General features: G+C 35.7%; 1 protein-coding gene across 1 annotated transcript; it reads left to right on the top strand.

Annotated features, from left to right (window-relative positions):
• The first annotated feature begins 3,438 nt into the window (after positions 1 to 3,438).
• LOC137392788 (uncharacterized) lies at positions 3,439 to 21,086 on the top strand. Its single transcript, XM_068079115.1, has 6 exons — positions 3,439 to 3,728; positions 4,351 to 4,468; positions 8,613 to 8,701; positions 10,899 to 11,065; positions 17,501 to 17,633; positions 20,481 to 21,086. Exons 2-6 carry the CDS (start codon positions 4,405 to 4,407, stop codon positions 20,811 to 20,813), a joined length of 786 nt encoding a protein of 261 aa, XP_067935216.1. The 5' UTR covers positions 3,439 to 3,728; positions 4,351 to 4,404; the 3' UTR covers positions 20,814 to 21,086.
• Positions 21,087 to 21,095: the final 9 nt, after the last annotated feature.

Raw genomic sequence — 21,095 nt, 5'->3', positions numbered from 1 at the left:
AAGTATTTTATAGGATGCAGTAAAAATACTAAGCCAGTAGCATTTGCGCATATTGCATGTACGAAGGAAGGCAAATCCAAATCTGTTTTTTGGGAGGAAAAGCTTTTAAAAGTTTCGTAAAGTCTTCCTATCAATTTCATTTTTTCTCTCTTTCGACTTATCTTACATTTATCTTACCAGCTTTTCCCTCTTTACCTTGACTCTTTTTATTTCCTAATTCCACCATGGCTACCCCTCTCACCTCTTGTCTCACGAATCCCATCTCGCCTTCTTCACTCATTTTTACCTCCGCTTTAACCCGGTGTTGGACTGACCAACTCATACATTGCTTCTTTCCCTGTTTATTTGCTAAAGTGTGAGTTACGACTTCGCTACAAACATTGTCTAAGTAAGTGACTAACACTTGCTAATGAAGTGCCCAAGGATTCATGTTATTCACAAATTGATCAAGTCATAGAAAGTCGTGTTACTTGTTTCTCTAGAAATAAAGTCAGTTTATCTTTTCTGTCTACATGGAGTAGTTTATCCTCGCTAAATTGTCATAAATTACAAACTCACTTATCCGGTTTTTCACTAAACTGTTTTTGATGGTGAAAGCGTTTGAGTAAATGCTTCAAGCACTGCCTTTTACCAAACGACAAAAACGCGACATATGGTGATAAATCTGTCACCTTGGCAAGCTTTTGTCATAGCTCACACCTCGATATCAAATAGGAACAACTTCAGCTGGAAATGTATAAAGTGGAACTATACTTAAGTCTAATACTGGTATATTGTAGTTAGGTTAGTTACTAGTCTACTGAAGGAGAGCAGCATGTTTTATGTCTTCAGCTATACACGTGCCATGCAATGCACATTGGTAGGTAATATAATTTGGATTTGCTTTAATTAAAAAGGCATAAAATGGAAGGCCCTCTTTTAGTGCATAGAAAAACCCCTCAAATTGTTAAGCAAGCAAGTCGCTGGTAACAGAAATGGGATGATAGGCCAGCTGAAAGGAGATTCCTTCTTGAGTCGTAAGAGTGGACCTGTTTATAGACCTATAAAAATGTCTCAAATATGCATCTATAGTTCACTTGGTATACGTCTCTTACACTGTGTCTTGCAGGCTTCACTAGATGCTTTTTCTGTTCAATCATTCAGAATGTATGGTTGCAGGTTTATCAAAAACCACAAATAATCCTACGTTTCACTGTTAAATGTCATCAGTGATACACATTCCGGCAAAGATTGCCACTTTTATGACATTACATAAAAAACTTAGTTGGGAACTCATCAGTATTAAATAAACCAAATATTCTGATCTGCTACCTTCTAGCCTTCCTAAGAGGCTGCAAGTCACTAATAGTAAAGGTGTTAGTTGATTGTAGCAACTGGCCAACGAAGGTTGTACCCGCCTCACCTTATGCATAGAGGAAACAACTTCCTGATGGGCAACCTACACCAGCAGTTTTTGGTAGATCTAGCTCTGTCTGAAGTAAATGTGAACCGGGCAATAAACTCTTCGCTTAATCTGAAGGCATCGTGCTTTAAGGCAGGTGCAATGAACCAATCAACAGTATTTACGTATTAATCAATCAACGTATTTATGTCTTATCTCGGTGCACAGCCATATGAAGAGGCAGCGCATCCGATTGGTTTGAGTTTAGCCCTTGCTTGCACCATCAGCAATACAAACTCAACTGCCCAGATATTCCTGTTGGCATAGTCTCAGAATGAATTATGTTAATATTGCTATGTTTTTCTCGAATGTGCTCAAATTTCTTGGCACTCCAATGACACCATCTCTATGACATGGATAAAATGTTTCACCTCAGCTTTTAATAACCACTTGCTGACAGATGTCTCAGATTAAATTGCAGACATATTCAGATATAGTTACGTATATATTTTTACTGACTGTATTATATCGAATATTTGGTCTACTATCATTCTTTTTTTCTGTCTCTGCCTCACGCAACTAAGGTGTTACTCAAAATACACCAGCTAACTACCCCAAACTTACTTCTCTCTGAGCTCATGTCCACCAAACCTGACTGTTAGTCTATGCTGTTAATTCTATATTCTCTCTGAACTTGTTCAAGATACTGTAAAACTCTATTTGAATGCCATGGAGCTCTATTTTTCTACCCTTCCTCTGTAGTAGCGTTTTCTTAGAGGTCAAGTTCAAAAAAGGGTGGCGTGGTATTTTTCAAATAGCTCATCAGAATTTTGGTAAGATAAATTTTATTCTTTTATGGGTGAAGTGAATGTTACCTATATTTTGCACCCTCCTTCGAACGGAGCTACATTAATCCTTTCAGATACAATAAATCTGCTAGAACTTCCAACTTATAGATCTCTAAATAGATATGCATTAGGAAGCTGAGAAAGATCTCTACCAGTTGACATCTATTGCTTGCAATTGAACTGCGGCAGGGGTTGACAACCCTTAACACCGAAAGAACCATTTGAACCCGGTTTCCACAAAAAACCCAATGGAAGCCGCATATACATTTTGATATTTAAAATCGAGAACACACGCATTCATTATATAAGTAAAATATACATACACTTATTAGAGCTTTGACTACCCTTTGAAGATGGGCTATAAAGACAATACTGTATATTGCTTTTTCTTAACCTCCCTTTACACTTTGCTTAAACAACAATAGTTTGTTGCTTATGAAATACTACAGAGAAAATTAAAATTTATTTGTAATGACTGTTCTTTTCAATATGCGTCAGTATATATGGGCAATTTGTCCAATTATAGGATGTTTTGAATTTCTTTGAATTTTGAGGCTTTCCTTAAATTTATCTAAATATGCTCAAAACCCAATGATATTTGGTAAAACACTGGTAAAAAGTTCAGCGGCATACAGCAATTGTCACCAAATATAAAAAAAGTGTTTCACAGTTTTTCGGATTAAAACTGTAAAGAATTGTATAATTTTAAAAATTTCTAAAAATCTTTACAGTACCTAACATCATATCTATCGCGCACATGCATCAAATTTACAGGCTCCTCTATCAGTGTAATGACATATCAACATGCTGCTGATTAAACGTTTTCACTGCTGCCTCCTTGGTCCTCTTTATTCTCTGTACAGTCATATATAGAAAAAAATTGAAAAAATCAACTGTCTCTATGTCTAGAGCATTCAAACTTGGGAATATTCTGCTTGCGATTTTTGGTAGTATTCAGTCAAGTTTCATAAAAACAATACAAATTCTAAGGAATGTTAAACGTTGCTGACATGGAAGTTATTGCAATTGTCAGACAACATCTTACCATAAACCAACCAATTGTCAGACAACATCTTGCCATAAACCAACCAAATTCCTTGGCAATACATTTCCGAGAAATTAATTGTGCTGAAAATACGATTTTGACTAATTCTGTAGTAAAGTTCATTTTCGTCACAAATATTAAGCTACCGTAAAACCTCTAATTGAGTGCCACCTTTATTTGAACGTCACCTCCAATTGGCTGCCACTAGAGAGGAAGAGTTGAAAAATAGAGTGCCATGGTATTTAATTAGAGGTTTTAAGCTATATTATAAAAAAGATTTACAAGGTTAGATTGTGTGTCATAGCTCTTCCTTTGATTACGGCCCATGCTATTTTGAATGGGTGTAAGAGCATTATGCTATAGATATGTTTTGCTTATGTATGTCATGCTTGTAGATAATCACTCTGCATACACAAGGACTTCAATTCAGGGCTGCAATCTATATAACACATTAGTAAGTTTAATATTTTCTCTAAGGTCTGCAAGAATAATACTTTTACAAGAATTAACTTGTCAATATTGTGAAATTAGGTAGCAGAAACCCTCCCTCATGCATCATGATCTTCAAATATGATATCTTGAGTAAGTAGGGATGACTTGGTTGGAAGACTGCCGCTCATATTCAATACATTGACATCTACTGAGCGAGTATATATGGAGAAGGCTATGCATAATAGTATATATAAACAGTTGTCTGGTGAATTCATTTAATTGCTTTCCATCTCGTTCTAGCAGTCACTGACTGCAGCAACGACATCACTAATCCTCTGCCTCCTATCGATTCCATTCTCAGCTTGCTCTTAGCTCGACAAACAATTGTGCTGCTCTAAAACATTTGTTCATATAAGCACTAATATTAAGTTTCAATTTATACTATTCATTACGCCTGAACGAGTCCATTTACGACAGCTTTTGTGTTGTGTGGTAGCTAGGAGATTTGCAACTACTCTATCTTAGACGAGGTCAGTGATTAGTAGACAAGAGTTTCTCTAATTGCCTCGCTATATTCTCACTTGTATATACTCCAGCAAATATTGAGAGAAGATTTAGCTTATGGGAAGTTTGTGGTCTTCTAGGGGAGTCTTTGAAGGAAGCTGTTGCTCAAGTAGAAAGGATTATTTGGTGTAGACATGAAGAGATTTACAGCTACATCATGCATTGCATTTCTCCTCTTTCCAACGCTCTGCTTCTCAAGTAAGTCTGCTTAGTTGTTACTACCAAAAACTGACAACTTCAGTTATACTATTGTTTGGGTTATACAGTAGTTTGAGTTATACAATAGTTTGAGTTATATAATAGTTTGAGTTATATAATAGTTTGAGTTATATAATAGTTTGAGCTATGCAATAGTTTGAGTTATATAATAGTTTGAGTTATGCAATAGTTTGAGTTATGCAATAGTTAGAGTTATATTAAATATTAGTTTGAGCTATACAATAGTGTGAGTTGTACAATAGTTTGAGTTATATAATAGTTTGAGCTATACAATAGTGTGAGTTATGCAATAGTTTGAGTTATATTAAATAATAGTTTGAGCTATACAATAGTGTGAGTGGTACAATAGTTTGAGTTGTACAATAGTTTGAGTTATACAATAGTTTGAGCTATACAATAGTTTGAGTTTTATAATAGTAGGAGTTATACAATAGTTTGAGTTATACAATAATCTGAGCTATACAGTAGTTTGAGTTGTACAGTAGTTTGAGCTATACCATAGTTTGAGTTATATAATAGTTTGAGTTGTACCATAGTTTGAGTTATACTATAGTTTGAGGTATACAAACAACTCATGTTTACATAGTTAAGCAGTTTCAGTATTGCTACTTGTCTGCTCTTCATTCTAACTTATTGTAGGGATTCATTTTAATATTTTCTCACTCACAATGTTACCTAACCTTTTGCAAACCTTCTGCATCACTACATCCTCAACAAAATATTCTGTTGATTTGGGTATTTATGTACCTTGTATTCTTCATCTTCTTGGTCATATAATTTTGTACCTTATGCATAGCTTTCTCGACACTTACTACTACATTACTGCAACATTACTACAACATTACTACATGTACATCAACACACTACAACTAGTCCATTGAAAGCATTTTTAGTTCTGGCAGTTTCTACAATTTAGACAGTTTTAGGTTGAATCATCTCTACCATTATCTTTGCTGTGATAATTCAGTTGATTCATTGTTTAGTCTCTACGAACACAACTATTTCTATTCTTTGTCCACCGTATTCAACTGCCTGTTGAGAAGTTAGGTACTACTTCACTCTACTCTCCGTTTCAAGCTGTCATCGCTCTGTTGTGTCTATGCAACAGCGCTGTCTCATTGATTATTGTTATTCGCAGTGTAATCTCTGCCGTTCCCTTTCTACACAGTCGAAGAATTTGATTTCAGCGTTTTCTAAATGATATTGTTCATTATTAAACCAAATAATGTGGTGATACACTAAATAACATATTTGGGGTTGTCCTCTTTCGATACAGTTATCTTTATGTAACATACCATATATTCTGCATAGAACATGCATGTAATCATGTCAGAGTTGTTTGCTTTCAATGCGAAAATGCTCCATCGATGATTCTCTGTGTGCGACAATTTTGTGTCCTGCAATAATCACTATGTTTCCATGGTGCGCAGTACTGCAATGCAGCCCCCTCCGAAGTCGAGGGGATTGTACGTTTCCATGCTGCACAGCGGTTTTCAGCAAATTAGCAGAGAAGAGAAATTGTATAAATCGAATCGCCTGATGGAGAAATTGAATCAATCATGGATACCGAACGTCAGAAACGGTCGTTTTATGCTTCTGTCATCATCATACTTTTATTTACAATACACATTCACAAGGTTTTACAAACCTTAACACAATTTTTACAAAGTAATATATTTTTAATAAGTATTTTTTAAGTAATATATTATTTAAACGTTAATTTAGGACTTGCCACCTATTTTTCGAAAAGTGTTGGCATCGATAACAAAGTCTAGAAGAGCAATCACCTTATCATCCTCATGGGTGCAAACCATAATTAAATATAGGTGAAAGAAGATTGGAAGAATAGAAAAAAACAAGATTAGCGAGATAACATTTGTACTAGCTTATGACCCTCGAAGAATCCATCTCCACGGCATGAGAGCTATGCGCAGCCACTGTTTCCTTGCTGCGAATTTGCACTCGCTTCGCCCTGATCAGTGCGCAGTGCGAAGACGCCGTTTCCATGATTCGGAGAGGGCGCAACTCCGAAGCATTGCGCATCATGGAAACATAGTGAATATCTCGCGATTTTCTGTCCTGCAATAAGTTCTCACACTTTCTGTTACTAATTCATAATACATTGTCCTTGGTACAACTCTTGAAGCAATATCTACCCTGCCTTGGGTTTCAGTTTCCTACTAAATTAGTTGAGCTCTCTTAGGTCGGAGCTAGTACATAGACCTAAACAGATTTTGAATTTGCCACATATGTCAAGGTCAACTTGAGCTCATGCTCTTCTCTGAGTATGCTCTTATTGGGTATACTCGTGTGTGCATTGGCTCTGACATCTCTAACCCCACCAGTTTTCCTTTATAGCATCCCCCACACTTACAATAGCTGTCAAAACTTGACTCAAACATTCATCTGATCACCTGGTCAGCGTATAAATTGTTGTAATATTTTGGGCTAATGACATGTGGTTGCTCTTGTCGCTTAGTCACTGTACTGTATATATGTATATATATATATATATATATATATATATATATATATATATATATATATATGTATATGTTTACATGTATGTATATGTTTACATGTATGTATATACATGTATATATATGTATTTATATACACTTGTAGTTGTACATATATATGTGTTCGTTATTCTGTCATCCGTATGTTCGTTGTAGCAATAAAGTTGTAGAAACCTAAAACCGTTTCGCACTGGAATTGAACTCGGAACGACTGGTTCTACAGACAGACGCTGACCACTATGGCAAGCGGCCACCTTGCCATATCATGAAATAATTGTTTATTCTAGCATGCTTGAAGATCATTATTGGTTGAGAGATCATGATGCATAATGATTACCTTATAAGTATAAGTATAGGTATAAGTTCAAGGTTGTGGCAAGCTGGCTGTGTGACTTGGTGGTAGTACGCTTAGCTTCACATCCATGCATCCGCCGAATATACGTTTTCATATTACATATGTACTGTTTGACCCTTGTGAGGTGTAATCATTGGTTCTCAACGTCCAGACGGAAGGACAAACATGACTCTTAGTAAAGTAAAGATTTAGACCAGCTCAAGTTACTCAAATTCATTTGATAAAGAAACATAGCCCGTGGCAACTACATTATTCGCCGCTGTTTATAAGCTGTTTTTTGTTACCCATGCAACACAGGGCATCGATCTAGTAGATGTATATATTAGCTGGTATATATACTGTGTATATATTATATACAGTGTATATAGACAGTATATATATTTATACTTATATGTATACAGTATATATGCCTATATACTGTATACATATATATGTATATATATATACTGTATTTATACTGTATATATACTGTGTACATGTATATATACTGTGTACATGTATATATACTGTATGCATGTATGTATACTGTATACATTTATATATACTGTATACATGTATATACTGTATCCATGTATATGTACTGTACACATGCATATATACTGTATACATGTATATATACTGTGTACATGTATATATATACTGTATACATGTATATATACTGTATACTTGTATATATATTGTATACATGTATATGTATTGTATACTTGTATATATATTGTATACATGTATATGTATTGTATACATGTATATATATTGTATACATGTATATATAAATATCTATAGTATATATACCAGGTAGTATATATACACACTAGATCAATGTCCAGTGTTGCATGGGTAATAAAAAGCAGCTTATAAATTGGCAAGTGATGCAGTTGCCATAGGCTAAATTTCTTTATCAAATGAAATTGAGTAACTGTATAGGTCTGTAGGGCAAGCAGATTTCACTAAAATGGATTTGTTTCTCGCTTGTGCAATCGACACGCTCGGAAAAATTTAAATTTACTCTAGTGGGTTTGATTTGTCATAGGCTACAAACATTATGGCTGATTCGATACAAACAGGTGTTTTAGGGAAAGCTTTGTTAAATATGGTGGGACTATCTTCCTAGCATCACAGACAATTTATTGTATAACAATTGATTTCTGGTATGGTGTTGGCAAGTGCTCATTAAAGGTGTCTGGCTTACCAGCCAGTAGATAATGTCACATTGAATTCTCGCAACATACAACTAAGTATCTTTTAACAGGTAACAACTCGACAGTTGCGGAAGCGAATAACAGCAGTGAATCAGGAGTTCATCTTACAGCTCTGTATGGCTCTACAACTATTCCAAATGTGAGTTGCATTCTATTTCTAGGTAGCGAGATATAGTTGAATAATAATAGTCATTTGTGACACTATGTTTAAAAGGTTTTCTCCATGATCAGGTGAAACAGTTTGTTACGACCAAGTTGTTAAGTTGATTGTTTTATGAAGCATCACCAATTTTCAGGTCATTTGTAGAATCAGTTTTTATGGAACGGACGAAGGTGTGCATGCATATTGGGCTACGGCTTAAAACAGCTATGGTTTTGATGGGTTATTTGATGACATATAAACATAATTGTGTATTATTGTTAAGCGCAGCTAACCAATAAATTAATGGCATTAGGTAGTTAATTAAATCTAGTAGCTGAATATCTCAGTTAGCTTATCGATTAAAGCTGAATCCTAGATGAAGGATAGAAGTCTACATTCACTAGCATCCCCTTTATAATCATTTCTCATAATATCAGTCTTTTAATGAGTTTGTAAACTTGTAGAATATTCTAGCAATGTGAGGGTGGAGTTTGCCATTCAAGATCTAATCTTATGGTAGTTTTACTACATGTTTTTGGTGCTACTGTACAAATGTATAGCTGAAATGCTTCGCACATAGCAAAAAGCTTTGCTCCAGGGATTTATTGCGATTGGCTGAAGTATTTGGAAGCTTACAATTGCATTTTATTAACAATAGCACTGCACTATGACATTAAATGACCGCTCTAAACTCTATTTATTTGGAGTTATGGCTATAAACGCGTGTACATGTTATCTTTACCAGTTACAAGAAATGACACTTGAAATGAATTGAAATTTAGTGGATCTATATAAAAAACTACTCAACAACATAGTCTTAACTGATTGTTTCACCTGAACATGGTTAAACAGGACCTCTAAGGGTGATTTCAGTTTCCTTACTTCTACCTGAGGGTGTCTAATTATCTATAAAATGCCTATCATATAGTCTAATGCCTATCGATAAACTGGAGTTATCCTCTACACGCTACTTTGGGTGATATGTGAAGGCATAGTAATTACCCATCAATGAAATGTAAACAAAGCAATACAATATTGTTAGCAATACAATATAGTTACAATACTGAATGCTTTTATTATATAAGTGTTCGGATATCAATGCCTAAAAATGTTCAGCCATTTGTAAGGATCTCAGACAACGGCTTTTAGTGCTGCACATCAACACTCATGCGCTTCTCCACTGTCAATAAACCTTAACCTGACTCGGTTATCGTCTACCCTTATCTATCCGAATGCTACTGTAATGTTCTTACAACTGTGAGGGGTATAGAATTAGTGCTGCGTGATATTACACCACATGCCAAAACGATATATTGGCCTGTGAGCTATCGATATCGTTCTCTATCGAAACTTTGGAGTTATGCTCTCTCGATATAGATTATTGTGCCGTTTCACAAAAAAACATAAATGCAAGGTCAATAATCGTGTCCAAATACAAAAAATGAGGAGTTGTCTTTTCTCTCTAACTTTAAGACACTTGTTCTTTCTTGCCGGTCCGTTTCTAGAGGATTCTCAGAGATAAAGGAAATTCGCGGGCTCGTAAATAAGTTTTCAGAAACTAGTGCTGTGCCGATATTGAGTCACGAAAGCCAATGATAATCGATGTTGGTTCTGCCAATTAAACACAGATATTTATCGTCTTAACATGATATCGAAAATGTCGATATACCCGATTACAGAATCGACGTACAAAACGCCCCAAAATGATATTGTCCCATATAAAATCGACACCTATCGTGCAATATCGTTTTATCGTGCAGCACTATATAGAATCTCCATGCTTCACTTGTCTGGCAGTAGAGCCTTGAGTGTCCTGTTTGACGCCTACCGGAAGAAGATGGCTACTTTGTACACTGTAGCAGGAGAAACTAATTACACTGTAGACAGGAAAAACTATAGCAGGAAAAATTGCCGGATTCTGGTTTAGATTATTTGAAATTCGTGTTTCCAGAGGAGATAACACAACGAACAGAAAGATGATTTTCGTAATTGAGATTTTGGTTATACATGTAGTTCATTGATTAGCAAGCTGATCTTTCCTGCTTTCCACTATTTCAATGCATTTACTTATTATATTATCTTATAATATATTGTATTATATTGTATAATATATTATGTTTCTTTCTCTTGGTTCAGCTTTTCTCTCATTTAAGTTATGTCAGTCGCTATGACCTCAGTCATCTGTCACTTGTAGGCGTCAGTCGTACCAGACGTGGTTATTACGTTGGTTGTGATAGGCTGCTGTGGACTTCTTGGCTTGGGATTCGCCAAACTCGGAGACTACTTGTATGATAGGCGTATGGCGACAAGGGATGACATTAGCAATGCCAGCGAGTATACTAAAAACATCCTAAGAGCGAGGTACTACACTCATAGCTCTACTAGCTTGAACTAGTCCTCAAGAGCTTACAAACATGTTGATAGTTTAGGAAGAATACAGCGCTTAAATGCAGCCAGTAACAAGACAGTTCAAGCTCAATATATCAAATAGACTATATAAAGTGGCCAATGAAATCACAGGTTAATCACCAAGTATGGGGTCAATAGAGATAACTTTTGCAAACAGCTCGCTATTTGTGTTAAAATTTACATATTATAAAGTAAAATAAATTGCTGTCTGCCCTCTCAGTAGGTGGGATAGCAACAGTTGGAGTACTTCGCGATGAAAATTGGTAAAACACTTTTGCTTTAATCGGAAGGGATTTCCTTATAAATAAATTTAGAAATGTTTGTCATGGTTGTGCGTGAGGAGCGAAGGTCATTGAAAAGTTTGAATTAATTTTGTTGTTATACTCATGTATTACACTATCCAATTGGCTAGCCAATGCAAATTATGTTATAGACAATCCATTATTACATGGTTTTATTTTATCCAAGGCTGTTCTACAGGTCTGTTTAGAATAGCCTAAAGTTTGCCACAAAAGTTAATTTTGTTATGAATGTAATTGTAGTCAGGTTGCTATCAAACCTAATCATGTAAAGCTACCAAGAGCCCCTCTCTGTCTATTATTATCATCAGTATCATAATCCCGCTGCAAAAGTCAGCAAACTTTATTACTACAAGATTTTGGTTTTGTTTTCTCAAATATTTAGCTAATATAAACGGTGTAGTACAAAATTTCCTGTTTTTACTTGTGCTAGAAACATGAAAGTGGTCTGCATTTTCAATCATTTCCTATCTACGATTATGGAAAATGTAGCGTGGGCAGGAGCTACATGTCAGCAGGAGGTAATGGCATGATCATGTAGAGGGCAGACTTAAAAAGGCAAATCTAAATGTAATGTTGACATATATCAATGTATGATGAAGTTGTTACTATATAAAGTTTGTTACTTTTTCCTTTTGCTGTCGTATGAGCTGAACGGTAGGGAAAGGAAAAATACTGACTCAATCATGAGAATCGTTGGCTCCTGTCAATTATCAAGATTTATTAGTATTCCCATCTGAAGAAGTCGACACTCACAGAGTTATTTCAGCATATTTGTTATTGTTATATGTACACCAAAATGGCTTACGTAAAAGAATATGCAAAAAATTGTAAATAACAATAGCTTCGGACAGCTGTCTGTTAGTGGTTTAATTTTGTTCTCATTCTATAAAGTTTTTGAGCTCGAATTTTTGTCTTATACATTTTCAGCCAATGGCTGGTTAATGGTACAAGTTATTGTGTGTGAATGGCTGATTTTCACCACTTATTGACCAATCAAATGTAAGGAAAGCAGCGAAGCTAAGAGTTTGTTAAAGACTATTATAGGCTAAGAACTGGTGCAAGGGGTTTAAAGTTTGTACAAATTTGAACACTCCCAACACACTATCAAGGATGGCCATGTAAGAACACAAGTTAAAGTTCTGTACTGTTGAGGAAGTAACAAGCATTACAGAATGTTGTATCTTTCTGTAGAGTAAAGTCTCCTAGCTTCCTTAACAACAAAGAAACTTTCAAGTTGTAAACGTGCTATGATGAACAATTGTTATCAATTCTAAAACACTTCCAATGGCGATGTACAGTCAAACCTTGACATAGATATGCGTTGCTACTTCATTGGGAGATGACATAAGCTCGGCAATGCATAAGTTCGGCCGTAGAATGAGGGATAAAAGCATGCAGTATAATTTTCTAACATAAGCTAGATGCAGTTTAAATAAACTTGATATAATTTTTGTTTAGTTTTGCTGTTTATTTTTTATTTAGACTAGCATGTTCGCTTTACCTGTAAAACTAATATTTTGAAAAGTTTCAGACATACCGTATGTTAAAAATTGCTTCGCATTTTAATAGGAAATCTGGTTTGTAAAACAACAATTTTTTAGATATTACAGAAAAAAACGACCGTTGGCTAGCAGTCTTTTTGATAGATTGCTCACTTTGGTGAAGTAAACTTTTCAGAACTATCATTTGGACATGAGTTGCCATTCAACTTGATGATAAATTCCAAAAATCGTGGTATTTGAGAACTTATATATCTTATGGTTGAGTGTTTACCAAATTCCTTTTTTTTAAGCAAATTTTCAAGTGTCAGTTTATATGCAAGGTGAAACGTAAGTATATACAGCAGATCTACATATATCCTGCTTATAAATATTGAGCGTTTTAGAATGTTAGCGAGTTTGCTTGCTGCAAGATGTCTTCTGAGAATATCTCTCTAGTTACATCTCACTTCTACTGAGAATATCTCTATCTACGTCACACTTCTATTGAGAACATCCCTCTAGTGACCACTGATCTCTCTACTATCTTTCTGACTGCCTAATGAACTATCTTCTGTTAGTAAAATTTCAAGTAAAATCAATGAATATACAGACTGTTGTTCTTTTGTTCAATAATTCACTCTTTAAATTGTTGACAGCGTACTATTTATTGTAATTTTCTTACTATTGTTGATTGCATTATTGACCATTTTTAGTTCCTTGCTTACTAAAACAAAATTTACTTACCGTCATGTTTTATTAATATATTTTTGTTATCACCTTAGTAGGTCAGCACCCTTGTAGGTTTCCTTCCCAATTACCGGTTATTTTCAGTTAAATTTTATTAAAACTCGATACTACCATGGTAACCTTGCGTAAATGATGTTAGCCCATAGATTAGTCTCCTTTCTCACTTTCTGTTGGCTGTCAGTAATCGTTTATTTTCATCTACTAGGGCTAAAGAACAGGCTGAGTATGTTCCTAGAGACAACCTCTATTGTATTGTAAGCTTTCCTATTAAACTCACTCAGCTGATGACCCTAGCCTCGACCCACACCTGTGTTATATAGTACCTTATCATGCATGCTTGTGGTCGGCTGTGAACAGAAACTACATCTCCTATGCTTTCAGTGCTCCAATGCTTCAGTGCTTTCACTTGTTTTTCAATTTAGCCAACACAGTTTATGTGGTTATTCTATAATGATTACTTGCTGTACATTTTTAGTGACTTGTTATATGTGACATAATGTATGTACATTGTGATATCAAATATACACAATGCTAGGTAATCGTCTATTTCACGTCTTTGCTGAAGCCATGAGTTGTTCAATGAGTAATCTATTTTTAAAATGTCTGTTTGTCCGAGAACAGCCTTTAAACTGAGGTGCATCTACCAATATAACATCTAGAATTTTATGGAAAATATATAAACTAATAGGCATGGCTGAAAGTGACCTCATACTTTCCCATCGCAATGTCCTGTGAAGATTTGTTGGTTTTAAAGTAATAAAATAAACCAGAGAAAAATGCATCATGACAAAAAAACTCAGATTTTCTATAGAATTTATGTAAATTTAAAACTTTTCACATCATTTAGCACCTATTCAGCTGATCAATATAGATAGTAGAATCATAGTGTCACAGTACTGTCACATTGTCGTAGTGTCACAGCACTGTCACATTGTCATGGTGTCATGACACTGTCACATTGTCATAGCGCCACAGCGCTGTCACATTGTCATGGTGTCATAGCACTGTCACATTGTCATGGTGTCACAGCACTGTCACATTGTCATGGTGTCACAGCACTGTCACATTGTCATGGTGTCACAGCATTGTCACATTGTCATGGTGTCACAGCACTATCACATTGTCATGATGCCTCAGCACTGTCACATTGTCATGGTGTCATGGAACAGTCATATTGTCACAGCACTATCACATTGTCATGGTGCTGTAGCACTGCCACGGTGTAGCACTGCTGTCACATTGCCATGGTGCTACAGTACTGTCAGATATTAATAGCGCTATTACTGCCAAATTGCTGTTGCATCATGTTATAGCCTTGTCACTGCATCATAGTTTCACAGTGTCATAGCACTGTCGTATTGTGGTGATTTCACAGAATTGTCCTGTTGCCATGGTACACACATTCATGTATTCATTGCAGCTATCAAATCTAAGAATATAGTAATGCATTGTCTTACTTGGTTGTTGCCAGAGTCAAGGGCACTCAGGTCATCTTGAAGACCAGGTATTCTTTGCATAGAATTTATGTTAACTTTTGATCCTCCTCATGTGCATTCTGATCGATCTCGTCCACATGTTTTCTCTCCGCTACATAGAAGTCCTGTCCCAGTGTGTGTAGGAAATGCAGCTGTAAAGCCTTGTGCTCGCGTGTGTTCGAAATATAGCTGGGAAAAGTGGAAAAAAACTTCCTGCTGGTTGAACGTTAGCATTTCGAGCTACTTCCGCTCACTTATACTGTATCCTGACCAAATGTAACATATATCGTCTATCATTAGCATCATTTTCTCTGCACACTGGTATACATGTTACTCATCTTCCGCTGTTCTGAAACACTGAGTTCCGAACGGCGAATAATTGTAAAGTCATGCATCTTTCGAAAACATTCTTACTAAAATCTTTAGTACAAAATGTAAAACGTCTCACAAGGTTCGTCGCTATAAGCTTTACTTTTCATTCGGGTTATATTATAATATAATTTTCATTAAACAGAAAGTATAGTGATTTGAAGGATAGTTCCAATGAGTTAAAAATACTATGTGAAAAACTTTTAAGTGCCTATCTGGAAAGTCACAAATAATATTGTGAAACGTAATACTATAAACCAATTATAACTGTAACCTCATAAGTTAAGAATAATAATTCCACAAAATGATATGTGTAAATATTATGAACTGGCGCTGCAGACTGTCAATGATGAGTCCTTTTATTCCTTTTTGCTTCTGGAGTTGTGCATTTTAGAATGTGTCGTATAGTGTCAACCACTCTGAGCTTACTAACAATACTGATATATTTGTCCTAGTCTTGTCAACTAGCAATTACTGGTAATGAACAGTGTTTGTATCTAATACTCTTTATCAGTCTAGTTGGCTTCTCTAACAGAGCAACAGTTTGCACTCTCTCCCCTAACTGACCTTTTGTTCATTGTGTTCACTGAGGATTTGTCATAACATAATGCATTATATTAGTAAATAATAAATAATATATTACATATGTTAAAAGTAATATGTTGTTAGAAATAATGATTAGTTTGAACAAAATATTCTATTGTGTTTGAACTTTGCGATTGACAGATGGAATGCGAGACCTTTCAATAGGTGGTAAGACAACTCCCATGGTGTGTATAGAAGCAATACATGTAGATAGGTCGGCACGTAGATTATTTGGCATGCTAGGTATTTGTTCATTGCTGTGTCCTCTGGTGAATTTAGTTTTAAAGAAGGTGCGACAGCAGCCTAATCTCAAAGATTTTGGGAAAATCATTACATTGAAGAATGATTTATTCAGTCTGAAGTAATTTCCATTTTTTTTGTTTTTGGATAAGCTGCGGGTCAGCGCAATGACACAAGTGGTTAGTTATCATTATTATTGTTTAGTTATTATTATTATTGTTTAGTTAACTCTACTCCTCAGAACACTCATCACTATTATTACCGCCTAACTGTTATAGATAACAATGATTAACAACAGTTAACAATAGCTGTTGTTAGCTGTTTGCTATTATTATCTTGTTATTCACTTTGTTCAGTTTTATGTCATCTATATTCCACTTGCCACTCATTTCAGTTTTTTAACCCGTTCTCATTGAATAGCTATATTAGCAATGGGATGGTGGGCCCTAATGTCCAACTTGACTAGTCACAATTGGAATTAAATGGAAATATATTCTTTGTTCGTGTCTATATTTACTAGAAATATTTTATAAGATATATATGTATATTAAAATACATAAGATATATTGTATATTAAAATGTATATAGTCAGTGGTTTATTACGGTTCAATATAAAACGCTTTTAAGCAAACTTTAAGTATAGTTTCTATATGGCTATTGTAGAAAAATGGAAAAAAATGTTTGCTAAATACACTTGCATAAGGTATTGTGTAGGCATCTGTGTAGGTGTGCAGTCAACCTTTTTCGAACTTACCATTAGCTAGAAGTCAGGCAAAGAGAGCAAATTTATGCAAATATCTTACATAAATCCAAATATGAAAAAATTGTTATGTTTATGAAATTCTTTAGATGTACTTTGTTCAACTTGTATTAACTTACTCTCATTCCCCTTGAGATTCTTTTCTAGAATGATTGTGATGGTATGTCAGACATTACAAAGTGCATAGGGAGGCCTACAGTAGATACGGTCAATTTTTTAGTAGGTTGGTCTTTAGTAAAATTCATATTACTAGTCAAGTGCGATACTGTAATTTAAGTTTTTACCATCAAGGAAGTACCTTTGGCTTTACAAGCATGACATCTCCTGTTAGCAACAATGTCATCCTCACGCAAATCTAAATTATATTTGTACCTAAAAATAGCGACGTTGAGGTCTAATATGCAAGCTGCATGGTTTATTTTATCAAGGTTGGCAGTTATGAAAATGAAAGGTGATCCAGCTTCTGAAGAATCTCGGACAGTCAAGAGAGCCGCCTCGGCATGGATAGAGAATACCGTGAACAGCTCAAATAGACAAAGAAACAAGTCGGGAGAGGATCAGGTAGGCAAAACTCACAAAATTCCTTAATATCACCTTTATGGTTCTTATTGAATTATACATGATGCAACCACCGGTCTCATGTCAACCACCGGTCTCATGTCAACCACCGGTCTCATGTCAACCACCGGTCTCATGTCAACCACCGGTCTCATGTCAACCACCGGTCTCATGTCAACCACCGGTTTCATGTCAACCACCGGTCTCATGTCAACCACCGGTCTCATGTCAACCACCGGTCTCATCTCAACCACCGGTCTCATGTCAACCAATGATTCTGATCTGGTGCTTCAGAAAAAAACTAATAGGGGCGTTTGATAGCCTTTAAGTGCCAATTCAAGTTATGACTTTATCTATTTTTACAAGAGGATCTTTTTCTCATAAAAATCATTGCGATATATTTTATTGAATGCCTTAAAAATTATGTTTTCATTAGCTATTCATGCCTGCCCTTTAACTATGTATTTTAAGAAATCTCGCTCCGGCTCATACCTGCAAGAATTAGGATTATCACATGAATAGCATTGCTAATACATGCCTCAAAATATTGGTGGAGACTAGATAGACTTTATAGACTTTCTATAGACTTTATAGAGACTGGATAAACTCTAGGCAAAATAGTGTTCTGGAAAAAAATTACCTCAAAGGTTCAGGAGCTACTAGTTGCCTAAGATCTTCTATAGGCTGATGGTGTAGACCTTGGTGTTCTACACAACAGTTTTAGTGCAGACTATATAACAGTTTTACTGCAGACTATGTAACAGTTTTACTGCAGACTATATAACAGTTTTACTGCAGACTATGTAACGATTTTACTGCAGACTATATAACAGTTTTACTGCAGACTATGTAACAGTTTTACTGCAGACTATATAACAGTTTTACTGCAGACTGTATAACAGTTTTACCGCAGACTATGTAACAGTTTTACTGCAGACTATAACAGTTTTACTGCTGACTATATAACAGTTTTACTGCAGACTATACAATAGTTTTACTGCAGACTATACAATAGTTTTACTGGAGACTATATAGCAGTGTTACTGCAGACTATACAACAGTTTTACTGCAGACTATAGAACAGATTGTTTCTTTGCTAGATCGGCTAAAATTTGAATGTTTTGCTATTGGTATTTGAGCAACACTTATTTCATTATAAACAAATAACAATAGAGAACAGTTTAGTTTACAACTTTTGAAATCTTTGAAAGTACAATAGTTGTGATTTATCTGAGGCTAAACAAGTAAGATAATTCTATTTGATTATAAAGCAGCAGGTAGTCAACAGCTACACTCTGATTGCTATCAGCTGTCGGGATGCTAAAGTTGCTGGAATACAACATACAGTGTATTCGACAACCAACGAGTTTGTGAGTGCAAAGTTATGCCAGATGGCTAAACCAATAGGCAGCGGTTGCATTGACCCAGATTAAAGCAAATCTGCCTGTTTTATAACCATGTTTGTTGATATCAAACCTCCTTTTAAAATGGATTTTTAAAGTTTTAGTGAGAGCATTTTATGTTGGTTCTGTTGTAAAGGCTTTTGATGATCGAAGATTGTATTTGAAACATACTTTTTATTATGTGCTCTTTGCGCAGGCAAAGAAAGTGTGTGCTGGTTGGTTGCTTGTAAGCAATGTTACACTGTGACCAATTTTACCATATTAAAGGGCGTACCGGTCGGCCAGAAAAACCTAACATTAAAAGTGCAGTTATTCCAAGGGTTATTCTTTGTCTATAATGAACAGGTAGGCCAACTGCTGTCAGGAATTAGCAGTTTTAATAGAACATTGGAAGCGGGTAGATGAGTTGAGTCATACCAATCGTTAATATAAAAAAAACCATGTCTGTCTGTTCGAAGCCACCCTTTGAGTAGTAGGAAAAAAGATCGCTTTCATCAGGATTTGAACTCACAACTTTCAGCTTTGTAGACCAACACTCTGCCACCTGCACCACCGCAGGTCTTACCGCAATTTCTGGAATATTTGTGCGATTATTTATTACACCTAACAATCTCTCATGGCGCACCAGATTGCCAGGCTAAAATAAAAGTTCATTGATTTGTGACCATGTCTGAAGAAAATATTTAATAAACTTCTGTGTTAGGTCTGCTCTGCAGCAGCATATGCTACCGGTGCTGTTATATAAATTACCAAGGTGGTGTGTAATAGACTGTTATGAGGCGATCTGGTCAGTAATGCAAACTGCTTGAAGAACAAAACCTTTTAGCATCTATTTAGTGACAATGTCCTGCAGGATACCATAGCCATTTTACCTATCCAGCCAACTACCATTATTACGTGCTAACTGAGATACAGGAGATAATTTGACTCAGCAGTTATCTCGATTTCTTATTCTGTGCTATACATTCCATAGACTTCAGCTAGCAAACTGTGTCACTAATGTAATTTTCTTAACCATTACTTAGCCTGGGGGGCTATCTAGTCTCCACCAATCATTTGTTATATGGATTTGAAAGGTTGTGCAAATGAACGATCTAGATGTTGAAGATATGCAGCAAGATTTTTCAAAACTCAGTTTACAGGAAAAAAACAGTGACGATTGCAAACAACGTTAATTTTTAAAGCTATTCAAAGGATTCACGCAAGTGTTTGGTGTGAATGTCATCTTGCAAGAGTAGATAAATCTAAAATGTTACACCTGAAGGCTGTGAAACCCATCTATTGTCACATGCATAATACGATTGCTTCTATTTTAACATATCTAAACCTATTTGCACTTAATATGCTGAGGAGGTGATGATAAAGTCAGTATGCATAGAAACAGTCTGAAACATATGACAGACGAGTTTTTGACTGATTTGATTGGAGATGTTAACAATGTTCCAAGGCTGACAAGGAGGCTGACAAGGAGGCTGACAAAGAGGGTGACAAAGAGATGGAAACTGAGAACCTTGACACGGCTAGTTTTGAGGAGCCAGCTAGAGAGCCAGCTTCCAGTGCAGCTCCAACGACTCTCGCACCTCATCCCTCTCCATTGCCCAATAATAAGGTTTCCCCATCCACTGCTGCTGCCAAGGCTATGCCCCTGCCCAGCAGCACCAATGATCTTCAAAGTCTTCCATCCAATATGCGGGGCAATAGCCTACCTCCCATCGCACCGAGACCAGGTTCACAAACAACTAAGTCTATAAACCAGCCAATTAGATCAACGCGCAACTGAGTGCTTTTGTAGTTTTAGGCAGTTACGTATTGTTGTTACGATTGAATTGGATATCTTCCAATTTCTATTGAATGATATTTTGAGTGAAGGAGTATTTTTTCACAAATGATGAAGGTGCTATATTTGCAACAGCATTGCATGTGTTAGGTTAGCCGAGTTCTTTGTACGTTGACATGTAATTGTAATAGCTATTTTGAGTTTTTTAACAACTCCCATCATACAAAGCCGGCACAAATACATTTGTTCTAGACCAGGTTTTCCTTTAAAAGAGAATAAAATGTA

The sequence above is a fragment of the Watersipora subatra genome, chromosome 4 (assembly GCF_963576615.1).
Source record: "Watersipora subatra chromosome 4, tzWatSuba1.1, whole genome shotgun sequence".
Lineage (NCBI taxonomy): Eukaryota > Metazoa > Bryozoa > Gymnolaemata > Cheilostomatida > Watersiporidae > Watersipora > Watersipora subatra.
Note: the sequence above shows the minus strand (reverse complement) of the source record. Positions and strands in the feature narration are given on the sequence as shown.